Source organism: Peromyscus leucopus, chromosome 17, assembly GCF_004664715.2.
Source record: "Peromyscus leucopus breed LL Stock chromosome 17, UCI_PerLeu_2.1, whole genome shotgun sequence".
NCBI lineage: Eukaryota > Metazoa > Chordata > Mammalia > Rodentia > Cricetidae > Peromyscus > Peromyscus leucopus.
The window spans coordinates 54,564,417-54,588,237 of record NC_051077.1 but is presented as its reverse complement, the minus strand read 5'-3'; the positions used below and the strand labels follow the sequence as shown (position 1 = coordinate 54,588,237).

Below are 23,821 nucleotides of genomic sequence, written 5' to 3'. Positions count from 1 at the left end.
TTTGGGCTGAGATGACAGATATCCTGGAGAAGTGTCCTTTTGAGGACATCTGGAAAGCTGTTGGAGGAGGCTGGAGCCTGGTTTGTGGGGCCAGAAGCTGAGATCTGAGGTCGTGGAGGCTTGAGCCATATGGAGGCTTGGGCACACAGGCTGACAGGCGTGCATTCCCTCACTCTCCTCGGTAATCTCCTGACCCAATAAAACTGTTGAGAAACTTCCCCAAAGTGACTGTTTCCTGGGAGGTCGGCACCGCGGCAGAGCTCTGAGCAGAGGGGCTCAGCTGCCTCCGCCTCATGCTTATCTTGTCGCCTTGAAGATCAGCCGATTTGTCTCGAGGCAAATAATAAATGGTGGCAGAAAGAAAGCTGAGGAGTCTGGGCTGCAGTCCCAGCCATCCCCATGGCTGGCCACCACAGACAGCTTCGCCAGTGCTGGTGTCACAGGGGCAGGTGTCACCGCGCCACCGAGAGCCTGCCGTGCTTCCTGTTCGAGTGGGGCCTGCTTGCCCGAGCTGGCTTGGGTCAGACCGCAGCCTTTGTTAGGAGGGCCGCTGGGCGCAGCTGCCCCAGCGAGCGAGCGAGCGAGCGAGCGAGCATTTTTGCTCCCTCTCTGAATCCCACACCCATTCTGAGCAGACCATGGCAGCACGACCTGTCAGTGTGTGTCTCCTGCACTCAGGCTTCTTCGTGGGCCCTGCTGTGCTCCAGTGTGCTTGGCTCTCTGTGCTGGGGTCAGTTATCTTCCTGAAGAGATGCCAGTAGACAGATGCTGGACATCAGCCTCTGCACAGACTGTCCAGAGATGAGAGTATGTCACCCTGAGATAGGACGCATGGGTGTCCGTAAGCCAGGGCGGTTCCTCTGATACAGTCCCTCCCCACTGACGTAACTGCTCATGCAGGCTCTGCCGCACAGTGTGGGGACAGGGGGCAAAGTCCCTCGCAAGGGAGAGAGGCAGCAGCAGCTGGAGTGGAGCCTGTCAGACGGCACAGGCCCGTGAGTCTGAGCAGGTGGCTGGAGAGCAACGGTCATGCCTTCATTTGACAGGGCCTTCTGGGCCTGAGGACCCTGAAGACCTGGGGCAGGCAGGGGTAGAAGGGTGAACAAGGTGAGGCCTTGGGTTGGCCCAGGGAAGTCCAGGGCTGTAGTGGAGTGTGCAGGCCTGCTGGGAGGCGGTGTGTTGTTTAGCAAAGTTCTGGAGTTGCATGCAGGTCATGCGTGGGGCTGAGTTGCAACATCGGGTGAGATCAAATGGCGTGGTGGCCAGGCCGGGGTTGTTCAGGGATAACAGAACTTGCTGTCCTGTGAGGCTGGGTCCCTACACCCTCATCCAGCGCGCGTCTTCTCTGTGCTTGTCCTGTGGTTGAGATTGGGGGTGGGCCTTTCAATTTAAGGGGGTGCGAAGTGCCTTGATTGTGGCTGCTGATTTGGTTGTGGTTTCCTCAGAGAGCTCATCAGGGCAGCCCAGGGACTGCCCTGACACCCTGCAGGAGTGGGTGGGACAGGCCAGCGTATCTGCTCTATATGCTTTGGTGGCAGAGCTGGGTAATGTCCTGGCTGTGACATCAATGGGGTCAGTGGGCAGGAAGCATGGCTGCCTAAGAAAGCTGCTCTGGAGGTGGGCGCAACCACTGAAGGGAGTTGGGTAGATGATTATTTGAGAGATTGTTATAAAACTTGGCTTTTTGGCAGTGTGGTGGCGCATGCAGGTGGATCTCTGTGAGATCCAGGACAGCCAGGACCACATAGTGAGACCCTGTGTCAAAAAAAGAGCAAAAACCTAATAAACTATGCAACAACAACAAAATACTAATAAAGCACAACTTTTCCAAAAAAAAAAAAATGGGGTTTGTTTTGTTTGTTTGTTGTTTTTAAAGAATAGCTGGTAATAGTGGCATATGCCTTTCATCTCAGGGAGTTGGAGGCAGGTGAATCAGGAGTTTGAGGCCAGCCTGGGCTACCTGAGACTCTTTAGAAATTCAAGAAGGAAAGTCAGGACATCCAGAGCAGGAGCCACCCACACAGGATAACTGCCCTAGAGCCAAAGGACAGGCCCCAGGCCCACTTGGGCAGTGGGTACAGCACTTACGCTCTTGGTGCTGCCTTAGTGCCCCAGAGACAAACGCCCCTTCCTGGCGGTAATGTAGGAAAGGAGGGCTGGAGGTGATGGGCACACTGTCATCCCGGCGAGGTGGGGTGGGGGGACCCACCATGATTAAGTAGCAAAACTCTTGACTTTAAAAACAAAGAAGAGAGCTGGGCATGGTGTCGCACCACTCAGGAGGCAGAGGCTGGGGGATCTCTGAGCTCAAGCCAGTCTGGTGAGTGACAGAGTGAGTTCCGGTACGGCCAGAACTACACAGTGAAACCCTGTCTCAAAAAACAACAAAACAAAAAGGGAAAAAGACAAGCTAGACACACCTGTCTCCTTGGCACTTTAGACACAGAGGCAGGAGGATTGCAGAACACTGGGGGCTGGCCTGGTGTAGGTGGTGAGTTCCAGGTCCGTAAGACTTTACAGAGCTAACAGACTGCAGCACCCAGCTGTGGGGCTCTGGTCTCCATCCAGCACCACATACCCAGGCACGGGGGGCAGAAGACCAACAGTCCTGGGTCATTCCCAGCTACATAGTAAGTTTGAGGTAAGCCAGGAATGTGTGAGAAAATTTAGCTGGGTAGTGGTGGTGCACACCTTTAATCCCAGCATCCAGGAAGCAGTGGCCGGCAGACCTCTGAGTTTGAGGACAGCCAGGACTACACAGAGAAAGACTGTCTCAAGGAAACCAACAAATGGAAAAAAAAAAAAAAAAAAAAAAAAAATCTAGTGTCCCTGTAGGAGACAGACAAGAAGAGGGAGTGGAGGAGATCAAAGTGACAGTCACATGGAAGGATGCTAGGTGGGGCCGCCTCTGCCTCAGCTCGGTGACACTGACCCAGGAGGACAGGTTTGATGTTTGGAGCTTCCAGGTCAGAGGCATTTGTTACACAGCCACAGATCCCATGAACTGTGAGGCCCTGTGGACACTTGAGAAAAGACACATTCACAGGGACAGGAAATGTGTGTGAGGGGGCTTGACAGCAGTTCTCTGGTTCCACTGCCCAGGGCTGCAGTAGGGGAGTGGTCCCTGCTGGGTGGTGTCTTCAGTTACAGCCTTGAAGAGGCAGCAGATCTCTGAGTTCGAGGACAGCCAGGGCTACACAGAGAAGCCCTGTCTGGAAACCAACAAGAGACTTCCTTGCGATGTCGTGTTGTGAGCTTGCTGGGTCTCTCTGAGTTAGACAGACACACTTGCTGTGGGCCACTAAGTGCTGTCTGCCTGCCCTGTGGGACCTGCTCCGTGACAGTGAGAGCCACAGCTGTGGGCCTGCTTCCCAAGCTCCGGTCCTCACAGGGAGGCACCATTCCCAGCAGGGTCCATAGCCTTGGCGACCACACTCATCCTGCCAGGAAGCCAAGGGAGAATTCCTTAGCAGCATTTCCCAACAGGCTGGACTTTACTGGAAAGGGGTGGCTGCCAGGAGGTCTCTGGCTAGGGCTCAGCCCCAGCAGCCCTCCCTCTCCTGCCTGCAAGCCTCTGAGAAGACAGCCTGTGGCCTGGCGCCCCAGGAGTGCTGGAAGAAGGGATCCACACCCTCCTTTCCCTGATCTTCTGTCCTGGATGGGGAGTAGGATGTGGATGGGGGGGTACACTGCTCAGCAGGGTTGACATACAAACTGTGAAGTTCCTGGCTCCAGAAGAGGGCACAGCTTCACCCAGCTCACCTTGTCTGGCTCTAGATGGGACATATCTGGTCTTTGCAGCCTTGAGACCAGTGTCTCAGACACTGGTCTCAAGGCCCTGCTCTTCCAGACTCGGGGTGCTGCCACAACATAATTGTCGAGCTGGAACCATGTCTTCATAGCCACCAAATTGAATTGGGGTGCATATGCCTTTCAAAGGCATGACAGGGTTTAGACCACGTTGGCCTCAGAGATCTGCCTGCCTCTGCCTCCTGAGTACTGGGATTAAAGGTGTGTGTCACCACTGCCCGGCAGCAACTTTTTTTAAATTTTAAATATTTGTTTATTTTGTTTTTTTTATTATTCTTTTAAAGATTTATTTATTTATTATGTACATAGAAGAGGGCACCAGATCTCATTACAGATGGTTGTGAGCCACCATATGGGTGCTGGGAATTGAACTCAGGACCTCTGGAAGAACAGTCAGTGCCCTTAACCTCTGAGCCATCTCTCCAGCCCTATTATTTTGTTTTTCGAGGGTTTCTCTGTGTAACAGTCTTGGCTGTCCTGCAACTCTCTCTGTAGCCCAGGCTGGCCTTGACTTTCTTGAGATCCGCCCGCCTCTGCCTCCCAAGTGCTGGGATTAAAGGCGTGCGCCACCACTGCTGGCTGTCTGTTGTGTGTTAGGTGCCTGGGGAGGGTTCAGGTTCCCCGGAGCTACAGGCACTGGCAGCTGCCTTGTGTGGACGCTGAGAACCGAACTCCATCCAACAGAGCAGTAAATGCTCTCAATCAGAGAGCCAGCTCCCGGCCCCTTGTTTCTTCTTCCCCTTAGAACGATGCTGTATGGTGCTTTTGCCTGCATGTTTGTCTGTCTGTCTGCACCATGTACACACGTGATTCAGGCAGAGGCCAGAAAAGGGTGTTGGGACCCCACGAACTGGAGTTAGAGACAGTTGTGAGCTGCCATGTGGGTGCTGGGAACTGAACCCGGGTCCTCTGAGCAGCCTGTGGCATTTCTCTAGTCCTGCCCTTCATTTGTTTTTGAGGCAGTTTTATGTAGCCCAGGCTGGCTTCTAACTCACTGTAGGCAAAGATAACCTGATCTCTTGCCTTCAGTTCTCAAATGCTGGAATTACAGGTGTGCGCCACCATACACAGTTTGTGGGGTCCTGGGAATGGAATCCAGGGTCTCATGCGTGCTAGGTGAGTCCCCTACTCATTGAGCCCCAGCCTCTTGCCTGTCCTCCCTCACCCTCCCTTCTTTTTGAATCAGGGTCTCTCTTGTGGTCTACACTTTCTGTGGCAGCCATCAGGAAGCCTGGGCACTAACACTCTGTCCTTTTGCTCAGTGAAAGAGTCCCAGTCTGTCTTCCCCTGAAATTCCCAAGGTGGGTCAAGATGCTAGCTTCCCTCTGGACTGCCTGGGTACTGAGTATGAGCACCTTCCTCACCCTGACCCCGCAGTACTGGATATGGTGTCAGTGGAGCCTCAGCCACACTCTGTAAAGTGTCCCCTTGCCTTACAGATTGCATAAACACTTCCTGTTGCTCTCTGGAGATGGAGAGAGGATCCCAGGCCCTATGTCCCGATGTTTGTCTTTGTGTCGAGCTGCCCAGGCCCAGTGACCATGACACTCATCTCACTGCCCCACAGGATCTGAAGCCAACTGGCTCTCAGCCTCTTGACAGTGTGGACCATGTGGTGCTGTCAGCCAGACACAGTGGCCCTGCCAATACTCTGGCTCACAGCTGTGTCCTCTGCCAGAAGCGTGACTTCAGCAAGCTTCAGGAGTGACACACGTCCCCAGAGTATGACTATTGCAGCTGCCTGCCAACAACACATAGTCAGGCTTGTTAACCTGATAGGACCAGGTTGGGTGTCACCTCCAACCTACCCTAGGGATGGTGATGTGACCCCCTTAGCCACATAGGTTCTCCAGCACCCACCAGGGCCCTTCAGGCCACTAGAGACCTCCCGCATGTACTAGGGGCCAGTCTAGAAGTTGCTGAGATCTCACAAAGTGTCACACCTGCTGTCACCTGGCCCATGGGACTTACTTTCTTGCTGTAGAGGTGGCACCATGAACTAGGACCCTGATGACAGCAGCAGATGGAAAAGCAACCCTGGACTGCAGAAGGGCAGGTCCCTGCCAGAATAGACAACTGTCTTACACTTCCATACCATTGTTCACTCACACACGGCAGGAACCTGAGGCAGGAGCTGATGCAGAGGCCATGCGACTTACTGGCTTGCTCCTCATAGCTTGCTCAGCCTGCTTTCTTACGGGACCCAGGACCACCAGCCCAGGGATGTCACCACCCACAATGGGCTGGGCCCTCCCCTATCAATCACTAAGAAAATGCCCTACAGGTTTGCCTACAGCCCAGTCTCATGGGACATGTCCTCAACTGAGGTTCCTTCTTTTCAATGATCCCAGCTTGTGTCAAGTCAGCATAAAGCTAGCACAGTTGACCCTTGTCAGCTTAACACACAAACACATCACTGTTAAACCATAACCTTTCCTTGCTTGTTTTTCCCCAAAATCACACGTTAATTTCAACGTTACAACATAAACATTCCAAATTTTAAAAGTCCCACATCTTTAAAACTTCAGTTTCTTTAAAATAGCCAATCTCTTTTAAAATTCAAAGTCTCACAACTGTGGGCCCCTGTAAAATCAGAACTAAATACTTTCTTACTTCAGGAGGGAGAACCAGTGAGTACACAGTCACAGTCAAATCAAACAACCCTACTGTGCACATAACTCAGTATCCAGCCAGGCACTGGTGCGCACGCCTTCAATCCCAGCACACAGAGGCAGAGGCAGGTGGATCTCTGTGAGTTCAAGGCCAGCCTGGGCTACAGAGTGAGTTTTAGGATAGTCAAGGCTACACAAAGAAACTCTGTCTCAACAAACAACAAAAATTAAAAAACAACAATAACTCAGTATCCATTGTCTGGGATCCACTCAAGATCTTCTGGGCTCCTCCAAGGGGTGTGGGTCTCTTCTGTGACTCTGCTCCGATGCTCTGTGCACACAGTTGTCTCCCGGGCTTAGGCCACTTCACTCCACTGCTACTGCTGTTTCTGGTGACCGCCCCATGGTGCCGTCATCTCCACAGTGCTGGGGTCGGCCGCCCCATGGTGCCGTCATCATCTCCACAGTGCTGGGGTCTTCTACTAGAGCTGCTCTGAACTTGGACCAACAGCCTCATTGGCTCTCCATGACTTTCCATGTCTTCAGAACCAGGACGACTTGGGTGACTCTTACACTACCAAGTTTGGCTACAAACAGGAAGTACAACATTGGCCACTTCTGGAACACAACTTCTGTGTGCTCATCCTGGGAAACACTTACCAGAAGATTTCACTCAAATGACGCCCGTCTCTTCAGCCCCAGCTGAGCAGTGTCCACTGACCCGGCGAAGCAACAGTTTTACTTAGTTCTGTTCTCTGGTTGATCACAGCTGATTCTTCAGCTCCAGCTGATCAGACACCTTGGCTTGTTCACACAAAAGGCCTGGTAGAGCCATTGCTTCCCCCTGAAACTTGACAAGGCAGGCCTCCGTCGTCTGCATCGCTCTCAACATTCTTACATTCCAGGCTCCCCCAGGACAGCTCACGGAGCTCTCCACACCCAGTGGCCTTTCTGGCCCCAAATCCCAAAGTTCTTCCACAATTCTCCCAAAAACGTGGTCAGGTCTCTCAGCAATACTCACTGTCCTGATACCAATTTCTGTTGGTTAAGGTTACTACTATTGCTGTGATGGAACATCGTGACCAAAAGCAACTTGGGGAAGAAAGCTGATTTGTCTTATACTTCCACATCACTGTTCATCATTGAAGGTGGGGACCAGTGCCAATCTCTAGCTCCTGGACCAGAAGGAAGCCCAGTTCCCACCCCTGCCTCCATCCCATTTACCATGTCCTCAGGTGGTGCCTGCCCCACCCTCCACAGCCCCATGTTTCGGTGGCCACTTCCTGTCCACCACTCCCCTGCCCCTGCTAACACGTTCTTCCTGCTTTTTTTTTTTTTTCACAACAAACCTGAGTGTCCCCTTCCACCCTCACCCTGTGACGTTACTGTACATTCATTTAGGGACATGTCCCAGTCGTCAGCCATTTTCATGGGGTGGGGTCGTGACACTTCTCTCTGGGCGTTGTTCCAACCCCTGCCCGCCCCTCTTGGAGGTAAACGTGAGATCCCATGATGGAGCTCCCCACCTCTTCTCCACTCACCTCCCAGGTTTGGTGGCCACAGCATCTCCTTGCCTCTTGTGTGGATACTCTCTTCCAGTCCCTCGCCGACCCATTGGCTAAGAGAAGCCACCACCCAAAGACCCATCCCGATCTTTGATTGGGGACCTGAATGCAGTGTGGGTGTCTTCTGAGTGTAGCGGAGGCCTGCAAGGATCCCTGCTCTGGGTCTTCTGTCTCGCTAGGACCTGTTGGGAACCAGGGCTGCTGTGCTGTGCTGTCCCCGTAGTTGCCAGTGGGAGGCATGCTGGGTCCCGACAGGGCTGCCTTTGTGCTCATCACCTGCTCACTTGCCGTGAGCGTTGTGTGCTTGGTGCCTTGTTGCTAGGGTGGTCACTGTGTGCAGGTGGACAGCCTCATGGGTCTCCCCTGGCCTGTGACCCTCTGAGACCCAGCCCTTGCAATGCCTCTCTCAGAGCTCAGCATGCACACGTTAGCGGGAGTCCTGTGCCTCTTCAGGATGGTCCTGAGTGATGCGTTAGTGGAGGGGAGGTGCCAGCTGTAACAGCCACAGCACCCTGCTTTAGGGTGGCAAGACCATGTTACTTCTATGTTTGGTTTGATTTGAGACAAGGTATCATGTAGCCCAGGCTAGTCTCAAACTTGCTGAGTAGTTGGAATGACCTTGAATTCTGACCTCTTGCCTTTGCTTCTCAAGTGCTATGTTTACAGGTGTGCACCACCATGCCTGAGTCCAGATTGCTTCTTTCTCAAGCCTAGAATAGCTGTTGGCGCCACATCACCTGCCTGAACTGCAGACCCAGGGCTGTGGTCTGGTACAGAGCCCCCAGGTCCTGCCGCCCACAGGCTTGCCTTCTCCTGCCGTCAGCTGGCACCCATCGCTCACTGACCAGATCGGGGTAGGGCTGGTGCTGGAGCCGGTTGGTGCTCTCAGCAGCCGGAACCTCAGAGGGCTGTGTCCCCTCTGACTGAAACCAGCCCAGGGGGCAGGGCTTCTACAGGGTCCAGACTGTAGTCCTTTCTACACCTGGCTGAAAGAGTGAGACTTCATTCCAGAAGGTTCTTGGATGTGCCAGGTGGATCTGTATGGGGGGGGGCACACTAAATGGAGTGTGTGTGCTGGACCCTGATTACAACAGAGCCTCCAGACCAGAGGGTTGCTAGGAGTGGTAGGAGTGAGTGGTTTAGAGCATAGGACACCTTTGGAGAAACCTAACTCTTCAGGCTTCTCCAGGCCTTTGAGTCTGTGCTGTGCTGTGTGAAGAGCTTGGATGTGAGGCACCCTCTGTCCTTCACATGGCCTGACTGCCCTGTCCCAGGTCAGAGGGGCCAGAGGTGGCAGCCACAGCCAGCTAGGCTTCTAGGTCCCTCCACTAGACCACCTGCTGGGCTCGTGGCAGGCACTAGCAGGGTAGCTCACCCTGGTCACCTGTCTCCCCCACACCGACTCAGCCATGGACCTCCAGCTGTCGAATGGGTCAAGGCTGTCATGAACAGCTGTGGTCCTTGGTTTGTTGTGGAACACTGAGCGACACTCATTTATTCATCTCTGTGGGTTCACTGTGACCTTGTGACGGGTGTGGGTCTTGGCACTCTGCCCAGAGGCTGTTGACTTTGGAGGCAAGGTCTTGTCCTGCAACGCAGACTGACCTGGGATTCACCATCCTCCTGCCTCAACCTCCCAACTGATGGCGCACCACCATGCGCAGCTCTTTGCAGGTTTCCGTGCCTTCCACAGCCCTTCGGTTTGGGTGGGTTGTTCAGGTGGCTGCTGGGCGGAGCCTGTCCTCCGAGCCAATGGCTGCTTGTTGACAGGACGGGCCCAGCCTGTATGGCTAGGAGCCCAGGTTTGTGACTGCAGCCAGGTCACATGGGGACAGCCACTTGGGGTCAGCCTTCCCAGGTCTCAGGAAGGCTGAGTTGGGCATCCCTGTCCCTGTGCTCTGAGACAGCTGTAGGAGAATGAGCAGCCAGGGAGTCTACAGAGCAGGGGGAGTGCCCGTGGCCGTAAGGCCACTCTCAGAGCTGGCACCTTGGGCTGCCACCCCCAAGACTCCATGCATGTCGTGGAGGATGTGTCCTTGTCCCGGCCCTCAGAAGTCTGGTGGCATGGGTGATCCCCGTGTTGTGCTTCTGTCCAGCCTCTGGAGAGCTTGGCCCTGGTGGTCGGTGCGGCCAGGCTGCACTTGCTGTTCCTCTTCCTGAGCCCCTTCTAGGCCTCAGGCTCAGTGCCACAGTGACTGATGGTTCAGCCAGCAGGGCCACCTGACCTGTCTCCTTTGCTCCAAGTGGTTCTGTGTCTTGCAAAAGCTTCCTTTAACCTGTCTTTTCATTTATGGTAAGATACAGCTCCAGTGACAGTCCATGTGTATAAATCTTGAAAAAAGAAAGTGGAAGGATAATGAGTGGGACTTCCCCTTGCTCTGTGGCCCCCTAATCCACAGAGACATCCACACAGGCAGGCAGTGCACAGAGGTGGCTCCCATACTGTCTGGCTGGTGAGGGATATTGTTTTTTTTATTTTTTAGTCAGGGTCTCACATAGCCCAGGCTGGCCTCAAACTTTCTGTATAGCCAAAGATGGCTCCAGGCACTGCCTCTTCCTCCTGTGAGCTGGGATTCACTCATGCAGCATGTGGCCATTGGACCCGAGGCCATGTCCAGCTCACATTCTGCTTCTGGATGGCTCCACCAGTTGCTAGCCCTTTAAATCTCAACAGTGTGAGCTTTGGCTGTAAATTCTCCCACTGTCCTTGGTGTGGCACACCGAAGTGTGTGGTGGGGCCAGGACTGGCTCAGGGACAAGTGTGCACCTGGTGTGCCCAGCATCACACAGGACCAACCCCCACCACCCTGTACAGCATGTTCAGACGCCGTTTGGTCCTGTGAGGGGGGTGGGTTGTCTTCTCTGCGTCTGTCATTTGTTGTCCCTGAGGACACGCCACCACTCACTGGGTAGGAGACTGGGTTGTGGTGTGGCTGTGACTCTTGCAGGGCCTCACGTGTGCCTAGCACAGTGGCCTCATGTACGCTGCCTCTCGTACGTGGTCCTGCGTGAAGAGGGGGTGTGGGGTGTTCTGGGATAGGGCTGAGCAGCTGGCCTGCTGTGAGGGGCTGACCCTCTGGAACATGTCTGGAGAGCAAAGACAAAGGGGCCCTCGCTACCTCCATCCTGGGTCCAACTGGGTGCCATTTGTAGGGCCACAGGCTGCTTCACCCTGTCTCTCCTGCCGTGCCAGCTGGTGGTATTGGCTCTGGCTCTGCCCAGTGTGCAGGCCCCCTTGTCCCCTCAAGGCCTGCCCTGCACTGGGAGGCATTGGCGCTGCAGCTGTGTATCACCTCCATGTCCAGTGGAGAAGCGGAGGGGGCAGGAGCCTGTGGACAGCAGCATCTTTGAGAGAAGGTGGCCTGGACCCAGTGAGTTCAGGAGCAGATTGGAGGCTGAGCGATGTGGTCAGCCTGCTCTGGGCGGGAGCCCTTCAGTGCAGGTTTCCTGTAGAAGCTGCTGCATGACGCGGTGTCCGGAGGACTGGACAGGGGTCCCCACCCCAACAGCAGGAGGTGTGTGTAATGTGCACCTCAGTTGGGCTCATGGTTTGAAGGATCCTGCAACTGGTAGTGTTCTGGGCCTGGGGACTGGGTGATCTGCTCCACAGAGGCCACAGCGTTTTGAGCTGTACCCTCCTCCTCTCCTAGGGAGTAGGCCTGTAATAGCATCCGAGGCTCCTGACCCCTCCCTGTTGCTGGCTGCCCATGTCTCCAGGCTCTGCTTCTGTGACTTTGACTCTGGCGGTTGGAACTCCTACTGACCCTTCAAAACCCTTTGTGTCTCTGAATGAGCTTTGTGCTCTGGCCCTGTGTGGCTGGAAGGGTGTGTGCTTTCTGTCCATTGAAGCTTTCCCTTTTTGTTGTCTTGTAGGATTCTGTGTCACTGAGACCATCCATCCGATTTGAAGGAAGCCAAGGAGTGAGTGTTTCCTGTCCTGACACACACATGGGCTATGGGAGAGGGCGGCGGGCACAGGCTGGCCCCTGCCTGTCCACGTGTGGGTGGCCCCAAACTGGAGCAGGGTGGTCATCTCACAGTGAGCCTGGGGGTGCCCTCTCATGGGCGGATGCCATTCCTGCCCCCAGGGAGGGCATGTGTGCGGTATTCAGATAGGAATGCCTCCATGACGGTTCCTCCACCCCAACCACCTTGTGGTTCTGGGGAGGGAGCCAGACAAGTGCTTCACCACTCAGCTGCGTCTTGAGGCCTCTGTCTTAGTCCCTGTCCTGTGGCTGTGGGGAGACACCACAGCTAAGACCCTCCTGGAGTACACTGAAGGGGGGCTGGCCACAGTTCCAGAAGGTTGGTTCATCGTAGCCCAGAGCACAGCGTCCCAGGCAGACGTGGTTCTGAGAAGTGAGAGTTGTGCTCTCTGGTCTGTACGCAGAGAGACTCTAGGCCTGGCGTGGGCTTTTGACACCCTAGTGACACACTTCCGCCCACAAGGCCACACCTCCTAATCCTTCTAACGCTGTCGGACAGGGCCTTCCCTGGTGACTAAGCATCACATAGATGAGCCTGTGGGTCATCCTGCTCAAGCCTCCACCACCAGCTCCCGAATGACGACGCAGAGACTTAGTATTAATTGTGAAGGCTTGGCCTTTAGCGTAGGCTTGTCGCTAACTAGCTCTTATAACTTTTTTTCCCCCGAGACAGAGTTTCTCTGTGTAGCTTTGCGCCTTTCCTGGAACTCACTTGGTAGTCCAGGCTGACCTCGAACTCACAGAGATCCACCTGGCTCTGCCTCCCGAGTGCTGGGATTAAAGGCGTGCGCTGCCACCACCACCCGGCTAGCTCTTATAACTTAACCCATATTTTTAATCAGTCTACATTCTACCATATGGCCTTTACCTCTGTCCCCTTCTGTGTGTCTCTCTTGCACCTAGATTCATCTCCTACTTCCTCTCTCCCTGCCCAGAAGTCCCGCCTATACCTCTTGCCTAGCTGATGGCCATTCAGCTCTTTATTATAGCAATCCCAGCAATATATCTTCACATAGTGTACAAATATCCCACAACATTTCCCCCTTTTTTCTAAATAAAAAGGAAAGGTTTTAACTCTTAACATAGTAAAACTATATACAGTGAGAACAATTATCAGGTAAGAGTTACATTTACAATATCTGGTCCATTGGTATATGGCAAATTCAGATAAAATACTGTATTATCTTTCCTATCTTAGTGAGTCCAAAGTTTTATACCTAAATCATTCTCTATCATAACTTGTATTACCATCCTAAAAATATCTTTTTAGACCTTAAAACATCTTTATAGATAAACAACTTAAGCTTTTTTGTTTCTCAACCTTATAAACTTTACATCTCTAATGTAAGTTTCTTTTCTGAATTTGGTAACAAGGAAAACTCTAAAGCCCTAACTATCTGGTCTTCAACTCCATCAGAGACCTGAGAAGGATATACTATTACCCGAGTAAGCAGGAAGTGCAGAGCAAGCAACTTCCAAAACTAAGAGACGACAGAGACATCTGGCTGCCTGGACAGTCACCCAAGGTTCCTCTGCAACGTTGGGGCATCCTACAGGCCTAGAATATCTGACAGACATTTCTGTGAAGCAGGGATTTTGAAGGACTGTCCTGCCTTGTCTTGACAAAGCTCTGCAGTCACATTCTTTTGTGTCCTGCTTGTCTAATATGGACAGCATGCTGTCTGCAATCAAGGCAAGGAGAGTTTCTTGCCCAGTGGCTAACTTTTTCACAATAAAGGCAAACTCCATATGGAGGTTCTTCAATGCCCATCATTCTTTCTTGAAGTAGATTGGTGCTGCCAGGAGCAGACGCATCTTACAGTTATGAAAAGCCTTATGTTATTAAAACATCTTAAATGCCATATTCTGAAGGTCTCTGAAATGTTTGAAGATCATCTATCTATCTTAAATATATTTCTGTTTGACCTTGAAAAAATACCTAACATGGCCACAAATTTGATTGTTAGTGACTAACTACTAACCTGTATTTCTTAATTATCTTGAATAGTTTGTAAAAATAACTCTGGAAGCCGGGCGGTGGTGGCACACGCCTTTAATCCCAGCACTCGGGAAGCAGAGGCAGGCGGATCTCTGTGAGTTCAAGGCCAGCCTGGGCTACCAAGTGAGTCCCAGGAAAGGCGCAAAGCTACACAGAGAAACCCCGTCTCGGGGAAAAAAAACCAACAAAAAAAACGCTGGAGGACTAGAAATTTCCATTACATTGTTAAATGAGCTGCATAGGTACAATACCTTAAACAAGAATAGAAACAAACATATATACAATATAACAAAAATAACTTGAAGTTTGTGTCAATATACAGAAATCCATACCATTGTAAAATATTTGAGATTAATAGTTACTTTTTAGTTTAAAGTAGATTCAGTACTCCAGCCCTTTCTCCTATTATTCCTATATCCCCCTTTTTCCCTTTCAGAAAGAGATCCTTGAATCTAACCTCTCTTGCTTAGTTTCCTCCCTTTCCATATCCAGTAACAACCTTCAACCAACCCCCCAAACAATGACAAACATCCATAATCCATTGAACAACTAAAAACCATTCACCCCACCTCTAGAGAATGTGGATGTTGTGTTATCTAGACTTTTTCCTGTTAGTCTTGGGAAAACTAGCTGTATCATTGGTTGTCCAGTCTCTGTGTGATAGGAAAGTGCAGGGCTTATCTGCAGTCCTGGCTGGAGTAGTCTGTGAGACTGGACCATCTCAGCTAGGAGCTTTGAAGTTGTTCTGGATGCAGGATTTTAAAGAAAATGCGATAGAGGCATTCTGAGAGGCTGGATCACCTAGGCTATTTGTCTTTATTGGTGTTTGGTCCTTTTTCTGAAAACACACAAACTTTTAAAGGTAAGATATATATCTGCGTTAACACTAGTATGGAATGTGCAGTGTGCACAAGTCAGTTAAAGATGATTTTTTTGTTCTATGTTTGAACAGGTGAAAGGCACCTGTTGTTAACTTCATAAGTCTACTGTATACCCAAACCTCTGTCCTTGCGTAGGAAAGGATGGCAGGTACTGATGAGTCGTGGGGACTCGGTAGCCCGTAGATTGATCATGTCTCCTCCAGTGTCAGAGCTGTTCCCACATCACCCGCTCTGCAGTCTTTCTTGGTTTCCTTTTTCATGTCTGTAACCAAGATTTCTGGAGGTCTCCCCCAGTCAGAGCTGGTCTTCATTAATTTTGAAGAGAACCATAACATTTGTTTCCTGTGGAAACGAAGGCATAACCTCTCCCCCAGTGCAGCATATTTTCTGACTTGCATTCTGAAGTTAAGACATTCTTTTAAAATACATAGGTTGGTTTAATTTAGCAGTTTCCATAACCCAATATCTCTCAGCAGCTATTGCTTTTTGTACATTAGCTTTTTGTACATTTGAAAAAATTCAAAGTTGACAAAACACCATACAGGATCCAGACGCCCTGTGCGTTTCCCATCTTTACGTGCTATATTCTTTTTAGATTACTTTATTCTTTCTTTAAGGACTTTTTATTATTTCAAAATTGTTTTCTCTATGACTGTCTATACCCATTTTTACTGTACTTATTTAGAGATTTTCTCAGTCTGGACCGCTTTACTGTGCCCCCTGCGGCCTTCTCTGACCCCGTGAGCCAAGCCTTAAGCCTGCTGCATGGGTTGGTCCCTAGCCCAGCCTGACGCCCGCAGCAGCACCTGGAGCAGACTTCACCTGCCCCAGCCCTGAGAATTGCTGAGCCAGCATTGCCTCTGCTGAGCACGTGGGCTGCTAAGTGCTTGCTGTGGCGGCCGCTGCACTCATTGGGTTACCAGGAAGCCATCTCCATTTTCTGTTGTTGTTTTTAAGATTTCTCAAGCCCTATGTAGAAATGCAGCCCAGAAGTTGGGCACCACATGTAATGAGTCTTCTTTGTCCCACCAGCCAGCTCCCGAATAACGATGCAGAGACTTATTATTAATTATGAAGGCTTGGTCTTTAGCGTAGGCTTGTTGCTAACTAGTTCTTATAACTTAACCCATATTTTTATCAGTCTACATTCTACCATATGACTTTTACCTCTGTCCCCTTCTGTGTGTCTCTCTTGCACCTAGATTCATCTCCTACTTCCTCTCTCCCTGCCCAGAAGTCCCGCCTATACCTCTTGCCTAGCTGTTGGCCATTCAGCTCTTTATTATAGCAATCCCAGCAATATATCTTCACATAGTGTACAAATATCCCACAACATCTTTTTCCCCCCTTAATTTTCCTGCATGTCTGTCTGTCTGTCTGTGCACTAAATGCTCAGTGCCCGCTGAGATAGGAGAACTTTGCGTGCCCTGGGACTGGTGGTTGAGAGCCACCATGTAAGTGCTGGAGTCTGAACCCAGGTCCTGTGAAAGTGCTCTTAAGACTCAAGCAATCTCTCTAGCCCCTACTTTTTACTTTTATTTTGAGACAACATCTAGCTACATTACCCAGAATTGGTCTTATACTGAGAATCCTCCTGCCTCATCCTACTGAGTAGCTGGTGTGGCCAGCCTGTGCCCTGGTCTTCTCCTTATATCTCTGTGTTTTTGGAGCCTTTCCTGGAACTCACTCTGTAGACCAGGCTGGCCTTGAACTCGCAGAGATCCGCCTGCCTCTGCCTCCCGAGTCCTGGGATCAAAGGCGTGCACCACCACCGCCTGGCCCTTTATGTTGTTTTAAACTGAGAAAACATTGCTCAAGACATTTCTCAGCTGTTAGCCTGCCACCCAACTTAGTTCCTGTGGAAGACCCTTCCCCTCACAGATCATCTTGAGCCAGGACTACAGGGAGAGCTAAGCAGGCTTGGGGTGATGCCAGTGCCCCTGGTAGCTGTGCCTCAGACAAGCAGGGTGGCTCCCAGGTCTCGGTCCTCAGGCACTGTAGAGTGGGTTCACCCACCTCACTAGGCTCTGTGCCTGCAGATGCTGAACGTAGGCCACTGCACACCTCAGACAACCTAGAGCCAAGCTGAGACCTCCCTAGAAGGTCCAAGTGCCAGCTGCACCCTCTGCCATCTGAGACGTCAGCAGGCTCTGAGCTGCACACTGGGCATCACCCTGGGCAACCGAAGCATTCACCGAGGCAGATCCAGCCCCCTGGACCTTTGACCCCTGGCCTCATGCCCTGCACTGGCTCTGAGTAGCTTCCCTGCCCATCACTTTCACCCTGGCCAAGATGACATGGCTCCAGCCCTGTCTTCCCTGTCCCCGGGTGCAGAGCTCCCTGCTCGCCTCTCTCTGCAGGCGCAGTCAGAACCCCAGCACTGAGTAGCACATGGGACCCACATGGGACCCTTCCGTGGTCTGTGTACTACAGGACCATGAGCTCAGGCTGCCATCCCTGTGTGAGGGCATGTACAAGGAGCCCGGCTGTCACTGGCTGTGACTCAGGGCTTGTGCCAAGGAATAGACATTCCTAAGCTAGGAATACGTGTTGAGGACAGGTGGCATGGAGTCTCCACATACTGGGCCCATTCAGAAATCCCTTGCAGTTCCCTGAGCCTACAGCCAGGTAGCTGCTTCCTGTCGCCATTCAGTAGAGAGCAAAAGCCACAGCTGGGACCTTGGCAGATGCTGAGTCTTGGCGGCATTGCCTTCATGACTCCTTGCAGTGTGTGTGAGGAGTGTAAGTGTGTGTATGCATATGTGTGAGTGTTGTGCATGCACACCTCACACCCAGGGTGAGTTGTGAGAGGCAGGCCAGGGTTTGACGTCTTAGATGCCTAGGTGCAGGCCACTCTGTCCCTCTTTGGACCTGATGAAAACATTCTGGGCCTGGAGCTAGGTGGGTACAATACTGGTCTGCAGCATTCCTGAGGCTCTGAGTTCGTCCCCAGTTGCCAAGCAAACCAGGTGTGGTGCACACCTGTCATCCCAGCCCTGAGGAAGTGGAGGCAGGACAGTGAGAAATTCAAGGTCAGCCTGGGCCACATTGTGAATTTGAGATTGGGCTAGGCTAGAGACCCTGTCTCCAAAAACAAACACATTTGAGCTGGGCAGTGGTGGTGACACATGCCTTTAGTCCCAGCACTCCAGAGGTCAGAGGCGGGTGGATGTTGGTGAGTTCAAGGCCAGCCTGGTCTACATAGTGAGGTCTAGGATAACCAGAGCTGTTTCATAGAGGAACTGTGTCTCAATAAAAACCACACACAAAACAAAAACCCACATCTGCATTAAGGCAGACACAGGCAATGGGGCCTTTTAGGTTTGGTTGCTGAGCCAGGCAGGGCCATAGGATGGAATGCACACCGTGTCTGTCTGCAGACCCGTGCTGGCAGGAGTGCAGGCCGTCCTGTTGGCTGCTGTGGCAGCTGGGTGCATCTTAACCTTCATGGATGCCCCAGGTCAGGGCAACCCCATTGACAGGTGGGGAACCTGAGTGACACCCAGAGGTCAGGGTGTCAAGAGTGTGGGACTGAGTTGCCACCCTTCATGCCAGGAGGTCCCATGGAGGAAGACGCTTCCATGTCCTGCTGTGCAGGCTGCACATTGGCGGCATTGCATGGTGTCTGGGGGGTGACTGCTGCCTTGGGCTGCAGCCTCCGCATGCCAAGGACCACAGCAGCACCCCTCTCCCCACAGCACATCTCCATCCCCCAGCCTGACTGCCCTGAGGAGGCACGGGCCTTCTCCTTCTACCTCTCCAACATCGGCCGAGACGGCCCTCAGGGCAGCTTTGACTGCATCCAGCAGTATGTCTCCAGGTAAGGCCCTCAGGCCCGGGACCCCACAACTGCCACAGCTAGACTGAGCCTCTTCTGCAGTCCCCGGGCTGCATGGCATGGCTCAGATGGCACCCCAGTGGTGGCACTTGCCCTTGTTCTGCAGCCATGGGGATGTACACCTGGACTGCCTGGGCAGCATCCAGGACAAGGTCACTGTGTGCGCCACTGATGACTCCTACCAGAAGGCCCGACAGAGCCTGGCACAGGCGGAGGAGGAGACTCGGAGCCGGAGTGCCATCGTCATCAAGGCTGGAGGCCGCTACGTGGGTGAGTGGCCGGCAGCATGCCATGCCCACAGGTCCACGTCGGAGGGTGCAGGAGGGTAGGGGCTGTGGCTGCAGGGACCCTGGGTCAGCCACCCTCCCCCAGTCTGTGCCCCTGGGGACCTTCATCAGAGACGTGCAGGGCTAGGGTAGGTCAAGGCCCTACTTGGTTCTCCAGCTGTCCCCAGCCACCCCTCCAAAGGGCACTGTGGCCACAGATGCGGACTGCGAGGTGGGGGAGCTTGGCCTCATGAGCGATCCAGCAGTGAACGGGCCAGCGCCAGGCATCACCAGGGCGGAAGGAAGGAAGGGCCTCTGCTTGCTGTGCGATGGTTTTCATTTGTGTAGTAATGTGTGTGTTCCTGATGCACAGTGCAGCCTGCTCGGCCTGTGTGACGTCACTCCCCGGGTGTCAGTTGGTGTGCTCTTCCCAGGGAGACTGTTTCTCGGGAGCTCGGCCTCCGTAGGTGCTTGTAGTGCTTGGAGCCGGGCTGAGGGCTTGTGGGCTTTGCTGTCCACTGTAGCACATGTGGTGAGTTCGAGGCCAGTCTGGTCCACGTGGGGAGGTGGAGAGAAGGCTCCGCTGAGGACCCAGGTTTGGTTCCAGGTGGTCCAGCGCCCTCTGCTGGCCCCTGCACATAAGGGCTCAGACATGCACCCAGGCAAAACACTACATGTAAAAACAAGTACATCTCTGAAAAATAAGAGCTGGAATTCCGCATTGCCTCTCCCCAACCCCACACACTTGCAGTGGGGCAGCTTTGGGGAGGGCTTCAGTCGGGCGAGCGCTGCTGGACTTTGTCCTCTGTGCTGTCCCTGGTGACAGAGGCACTCTCAAGGTCAAGATGGGGTCTGCATGCATGTAAATGAATCTGTGGTCCTGTGGACACGGTGTGGTTGTCAACCTCATCTTGTCACACCTTGTTATAGTACCACGGGGACTTCTGAGACAGGCACTATTTAACCAGTGGGCACACCTGTCATCTCAGCACCCAGGAGGCTGAGGCAGGAGGATGGTGAGTCGATAGCCTGGCCTACATAGTGAGACCCTGTCTCCATACCAGACTGAACCAGATTGTGAAGGAAGTTCTCCTGGCTGAAGGCTTCTAGGGGCTGGGTTTGCTCAGGATGGCTTTCTGATGCCTGCACCTGCCACGAAGTACTGGGTGAGGCCGCAGTTCAGCCTCAGGCACCCAGGTCTCTGCTGCAGCTGCTGGGGCAGCCTAGGGACCGTGACCATACTGCCTTTAAAGCTGCAGAAGCAAGCAGAGTTGGGCTTGGGGCTCCTGCAGGGCCCCTGTGCCCGCAGGCTAGGGCTCCGATTTCCCATATCCCGTGGTGGTTGGCTTTCCTAATTCCACAGGCTGGGACATGTCATCCCCAGTGCCTTCTGTCTCTGGGCTGTGGCAAGATGCGTACACGCTCAGTTGCACAGTCTCTTCCCCACCTCTCTTCTGTTGCCTGCTGCTTGCTCTGCTGTGCTGTGGACCCTGATGCTGTTCCTGAGTGTTAAACCTGCTGCACCCTCTGTGGCAGGGTGTATGGCTGCCCACTGCACCCTGACACCCAAGCTCTCATTGCAGGCAAAAAGGTTCAGTTCCGGAAGCCAGCACCAGGGGCAGCCGATGCGGTGCCCTCCCGGAAGCGGGCCACCCCCATCAACCTGGCAAGTGCCATCAGAAAGAGCGGTGGGAGCGGAGCCAGCAGTGTGGTACAGAGGCCCTTCCGAGACCGGGTGCTGCACCTCCTGGCCCTGAGGCCCTACAGGAAGGCCGAGCTGCTGCTGCGGCTGCAGAAGGATGGGCTGACGCAGGCGGACAAGGACACCCTGGACAGCCTGCTGCAGCAGGTGGGTACAGACCAGCCTGACCACGCGTGCAGTGAGCATTGGGAAGACAGTTCTCCAGGCTTCCTGACTCCAAGGTGGTCTCAGGCCCAGCCTCCTGGAGCCATGGACATGTCCTCAGTGCTTTCCTAGCAGGCAGTACCCACGGACCTGTATGGTGTGGGAGCACAGTTTTGGCAAGCAGCCGCTGCCTGGAGACCTGCTCAGAGCTGTGTCTGTGACCGCTGTTGCCCTGACTGTTGACACCGGGGCTCTGCCTTCCTGCTGCTCCCACCCACGACACTTCCTGGGGCTCTGCAGGGCGAGCCCTGGTGCTGACTTCAGCCACTAGCCAGGGTGACGAGGTTGCTCAGCGGGGAAAGGAGCTTGCTCTCTGGTGATGCAGTCTGCTAACTTGAGTCCAGTCACAGCGTTTCCCACCCGAGCCACTGAAAAACACAGTCAAGGGCTGGAGAGACGGCTCAGTGGTCAGGAGCACTGACTGCTCTTGCAGAGGACACAGGTTCCGTTCCCAGCACCCATGTGTTGGTTCACAACTGGAACTCCAGTTTCAGGGGATCTGACACCCTCTTCTGGTCCCCATCGGCACCAGGCATGCACATGGTGCAGACACACACATTTGGGCAAAATGCCCACACATATAAAATTAAAAAAATAATAAATTTGACAGCACCAGCCAGGCCTTGGGGAACAGCATAGAGGTGGGTTGGGGTTGACCTCGCCCTGTGCTCTGGGTATCAGCACACTGTCAGGAGTCTCACAGAAGGCTCTGGAGTCAGGAGAGACCATGGAGTGCACACAGGTGCAGCATGTGGTTCCCAGGCCTCTCTCATGTAACCAGCCCTGTCAACTGCACTTGGAACGGATGGTGTGTCTGTGGGGTAGCAGAATCCCACAGGTTTGAGAATGGTCCTTTACAGCCTTCCCAGGTCAGCAGAGGCCCTGAGCTCTGCAGTGAGGAGCCTTTAACACAAGCAGGGCAGTCCAGGTGGGTAGACAGACCAAGGAAGCCACAAGGCTGCCCTAGGGCGGGATGCTGGCAGTAGTAGATGGCCAGACCACATGCCATCATGGAAATGTGTCCATGCTGTGGAGAAGCTGTGAGTGAAGGGCATGGCAGTGCACCATTTAAATCTCCGTGCCATCATGAAGTGACCATCACTCAGCCAGGAAAAGGCCCTGCCAGCTTGGCATGCTGGCACACCTGTGATCCTGATCCCAGCATCCAGAGACAAGCAATTGTAAGTTCAGGGCCAGTCTGGGCTACAAGGCAAGGCTATATTATATCTCCAAATCCCAAAACCCATTCCTCTCAAATGGCAGCAGAACTCCGAGTACTTAGAGGTTATGGTCTTGGGACAGCTGAGTGGCTGGTGTGTGCATGTGCCTCACTCTGTAGCCCAGCAAGGCTGGCACAGACGTGGCCTTGGCCCCTCGAGGCCCCTCTGATGAGATACCCTGAGCCTCAGCTAACAGACAGCCTGGGGTGAGCGAGAGAGAACTGGCTTGTGAGGGACTGTGGGTGTATGGATGGCGTGCTGTCCCTCATCCAAAAGACAGTGTCAACCTTGTGTGTGACCGGTGGTCAAGCACAGGGAGGCTGAGGTGGCCTAGCGTGGGACACAGGTGCCATCCGCATGCATGTCCCTGTAGAGTCCCCAAGCGTTCCCCACCCCAGACTTGCTCAGTGACAACTGGATATCGTGCAGGTGGCCAGTGTAAACCCCAAAGACGGCACGTGCACTCTGAGGGACTGCATGTACAAAGATGTCCAGAAGGACTGGCCCGGCTACTCTGAGGGCGACCAGCAGCTGCTGAAGCGGGTGCTTATGCGGTAAGGTCCTGTGTGGACGTGGGTGGCAGCGGCCCCACCTCCAGCCCCAGCCTGACAGATGGCTCTCGATCATAGCCGTCCCCAACAGTGCAGGCTCCTCCGGGCCGGGGTGTCCCATCCATGTCCCCATGGCTTCTAATGAGCCTCTGGGGCCCTCCGAGTACACGAGGCAGACTCCTGAGAGTGGCACAATGATTAAATGCTTCCCCTGGGCACCGGTGCTGGGAGTAGAGCAGCTAATTGGTTCTTGAGTGATTTCTCACCGAGAGATTGCTATCGATTCCTCAAGTTAGGGACACCAGCTCACTCTGGCTGGCCTCGAACTCACAGAGCTCCGCCTGCCTCTGCCTCCCAAGTGCTGGGATTAAAGGTGTGTGCCACCACCACCCGGCTTCTTTTCTTTTCTTTTTTTTTAGCCAGGGTCTGAACTCATGGCATGGCATGCTGTCCCTCACCCACATGCATGTCTTAACTCCTGACCTGCCTCCTGTCTCTGCCTCCACTAGTGCTGCGCTGAGAAGCGTCGCCCCGTTGGCAGGGGTCCCCTGCACCCAGGTGCTGAAGGTCCACACTGGGCCTCTTACCGGTCCACAGGCAAGGGTGTGCTTCACCTGTGTGAGTGGACCGGTCATCACTTCTCATCCCGTGATGAGTGATGAGCCATTGGGTGCTCGGTACCAGGTCAGGCTGGGAGTGAGGGTGATAGCTTGTGCAAAGCAGGACCACACACAAGGTCACAGCTAACACAGGATGGCCTTTGTGCCAGCGGGGCCCCAGGTGCCGACTGCCCACACCTCCCTGGGGACCCAGATTGGCTCAGCTGGGCACCTGTCCTGCATGCAGCCCAGCTCTGGTCTGGGAATCTGGCCCTCGGTGTAGCCGTGGTCCCCAGGGCACAGTGGCAGTGACACTATGGTGCCTCTACCACTCCTGTACAGGAAGCTGTGCCAGCCGCAGAGTGCCATCTCCGACTCCACTGCCTCCAGCCCACCCCGGGAGCATGGGCGCGCAGCCTCCCCCTCTCAGGTACCTGCCTGGGGATAGAGGAGTGGGGTCTTCATTGGTACCCACAGCCCTGGGTGTCAGTGTCCACCCTCCCGTGCCCACAGCCATGTATCTGCAGAAGGCCTGTGAGTGGAGGGACCGCCTTCCGCCTGTGTGGCCAGCTGTGTGCGGGCGCCCCC

At 53.7% G+C, this 23,821-nt stretch overlaps 1 protein-coding gene across 1 annotated transcript in view; it reads left to right on the top strand.

Annotated features, from left to right (window-relative positions):
- The window catches only part of Ell (elongation factor for RNA polymerase II), a 47,193-nt gene that overhangs the window by 19,415 nt on the left and 3,957 nt on the right, over window positions 1-23,821 (top strand). Inside the window, exons 2-7 of the mRNA XM_028856925.2 lie at window positions 11,861-11,908; window positions 18,552-18,673; window positions 18,798-18,961; window positions 20,541-20,806; window positions 22,513-22,637; window positions 23,576-23,663. Of these exons, the coding sequence (XP_028712758.1) occupies window positions 11,861-11,908; window positions 18,552-18,673; window positions 18,798-18,961; window positions 20,541-20,806; window positions 22,513-22,637; window positions 23,576-23,663 (813 nt within the window). The remainder of the gene's footprint in view (window positions 1-11,860; window positions 11,909-18,551; window positions 18,674-18,797; window positions 18,962-20,540; window positions 20,807-22,512; window positions 22,638-23,575; window positions 23,664-23,821) is intronic.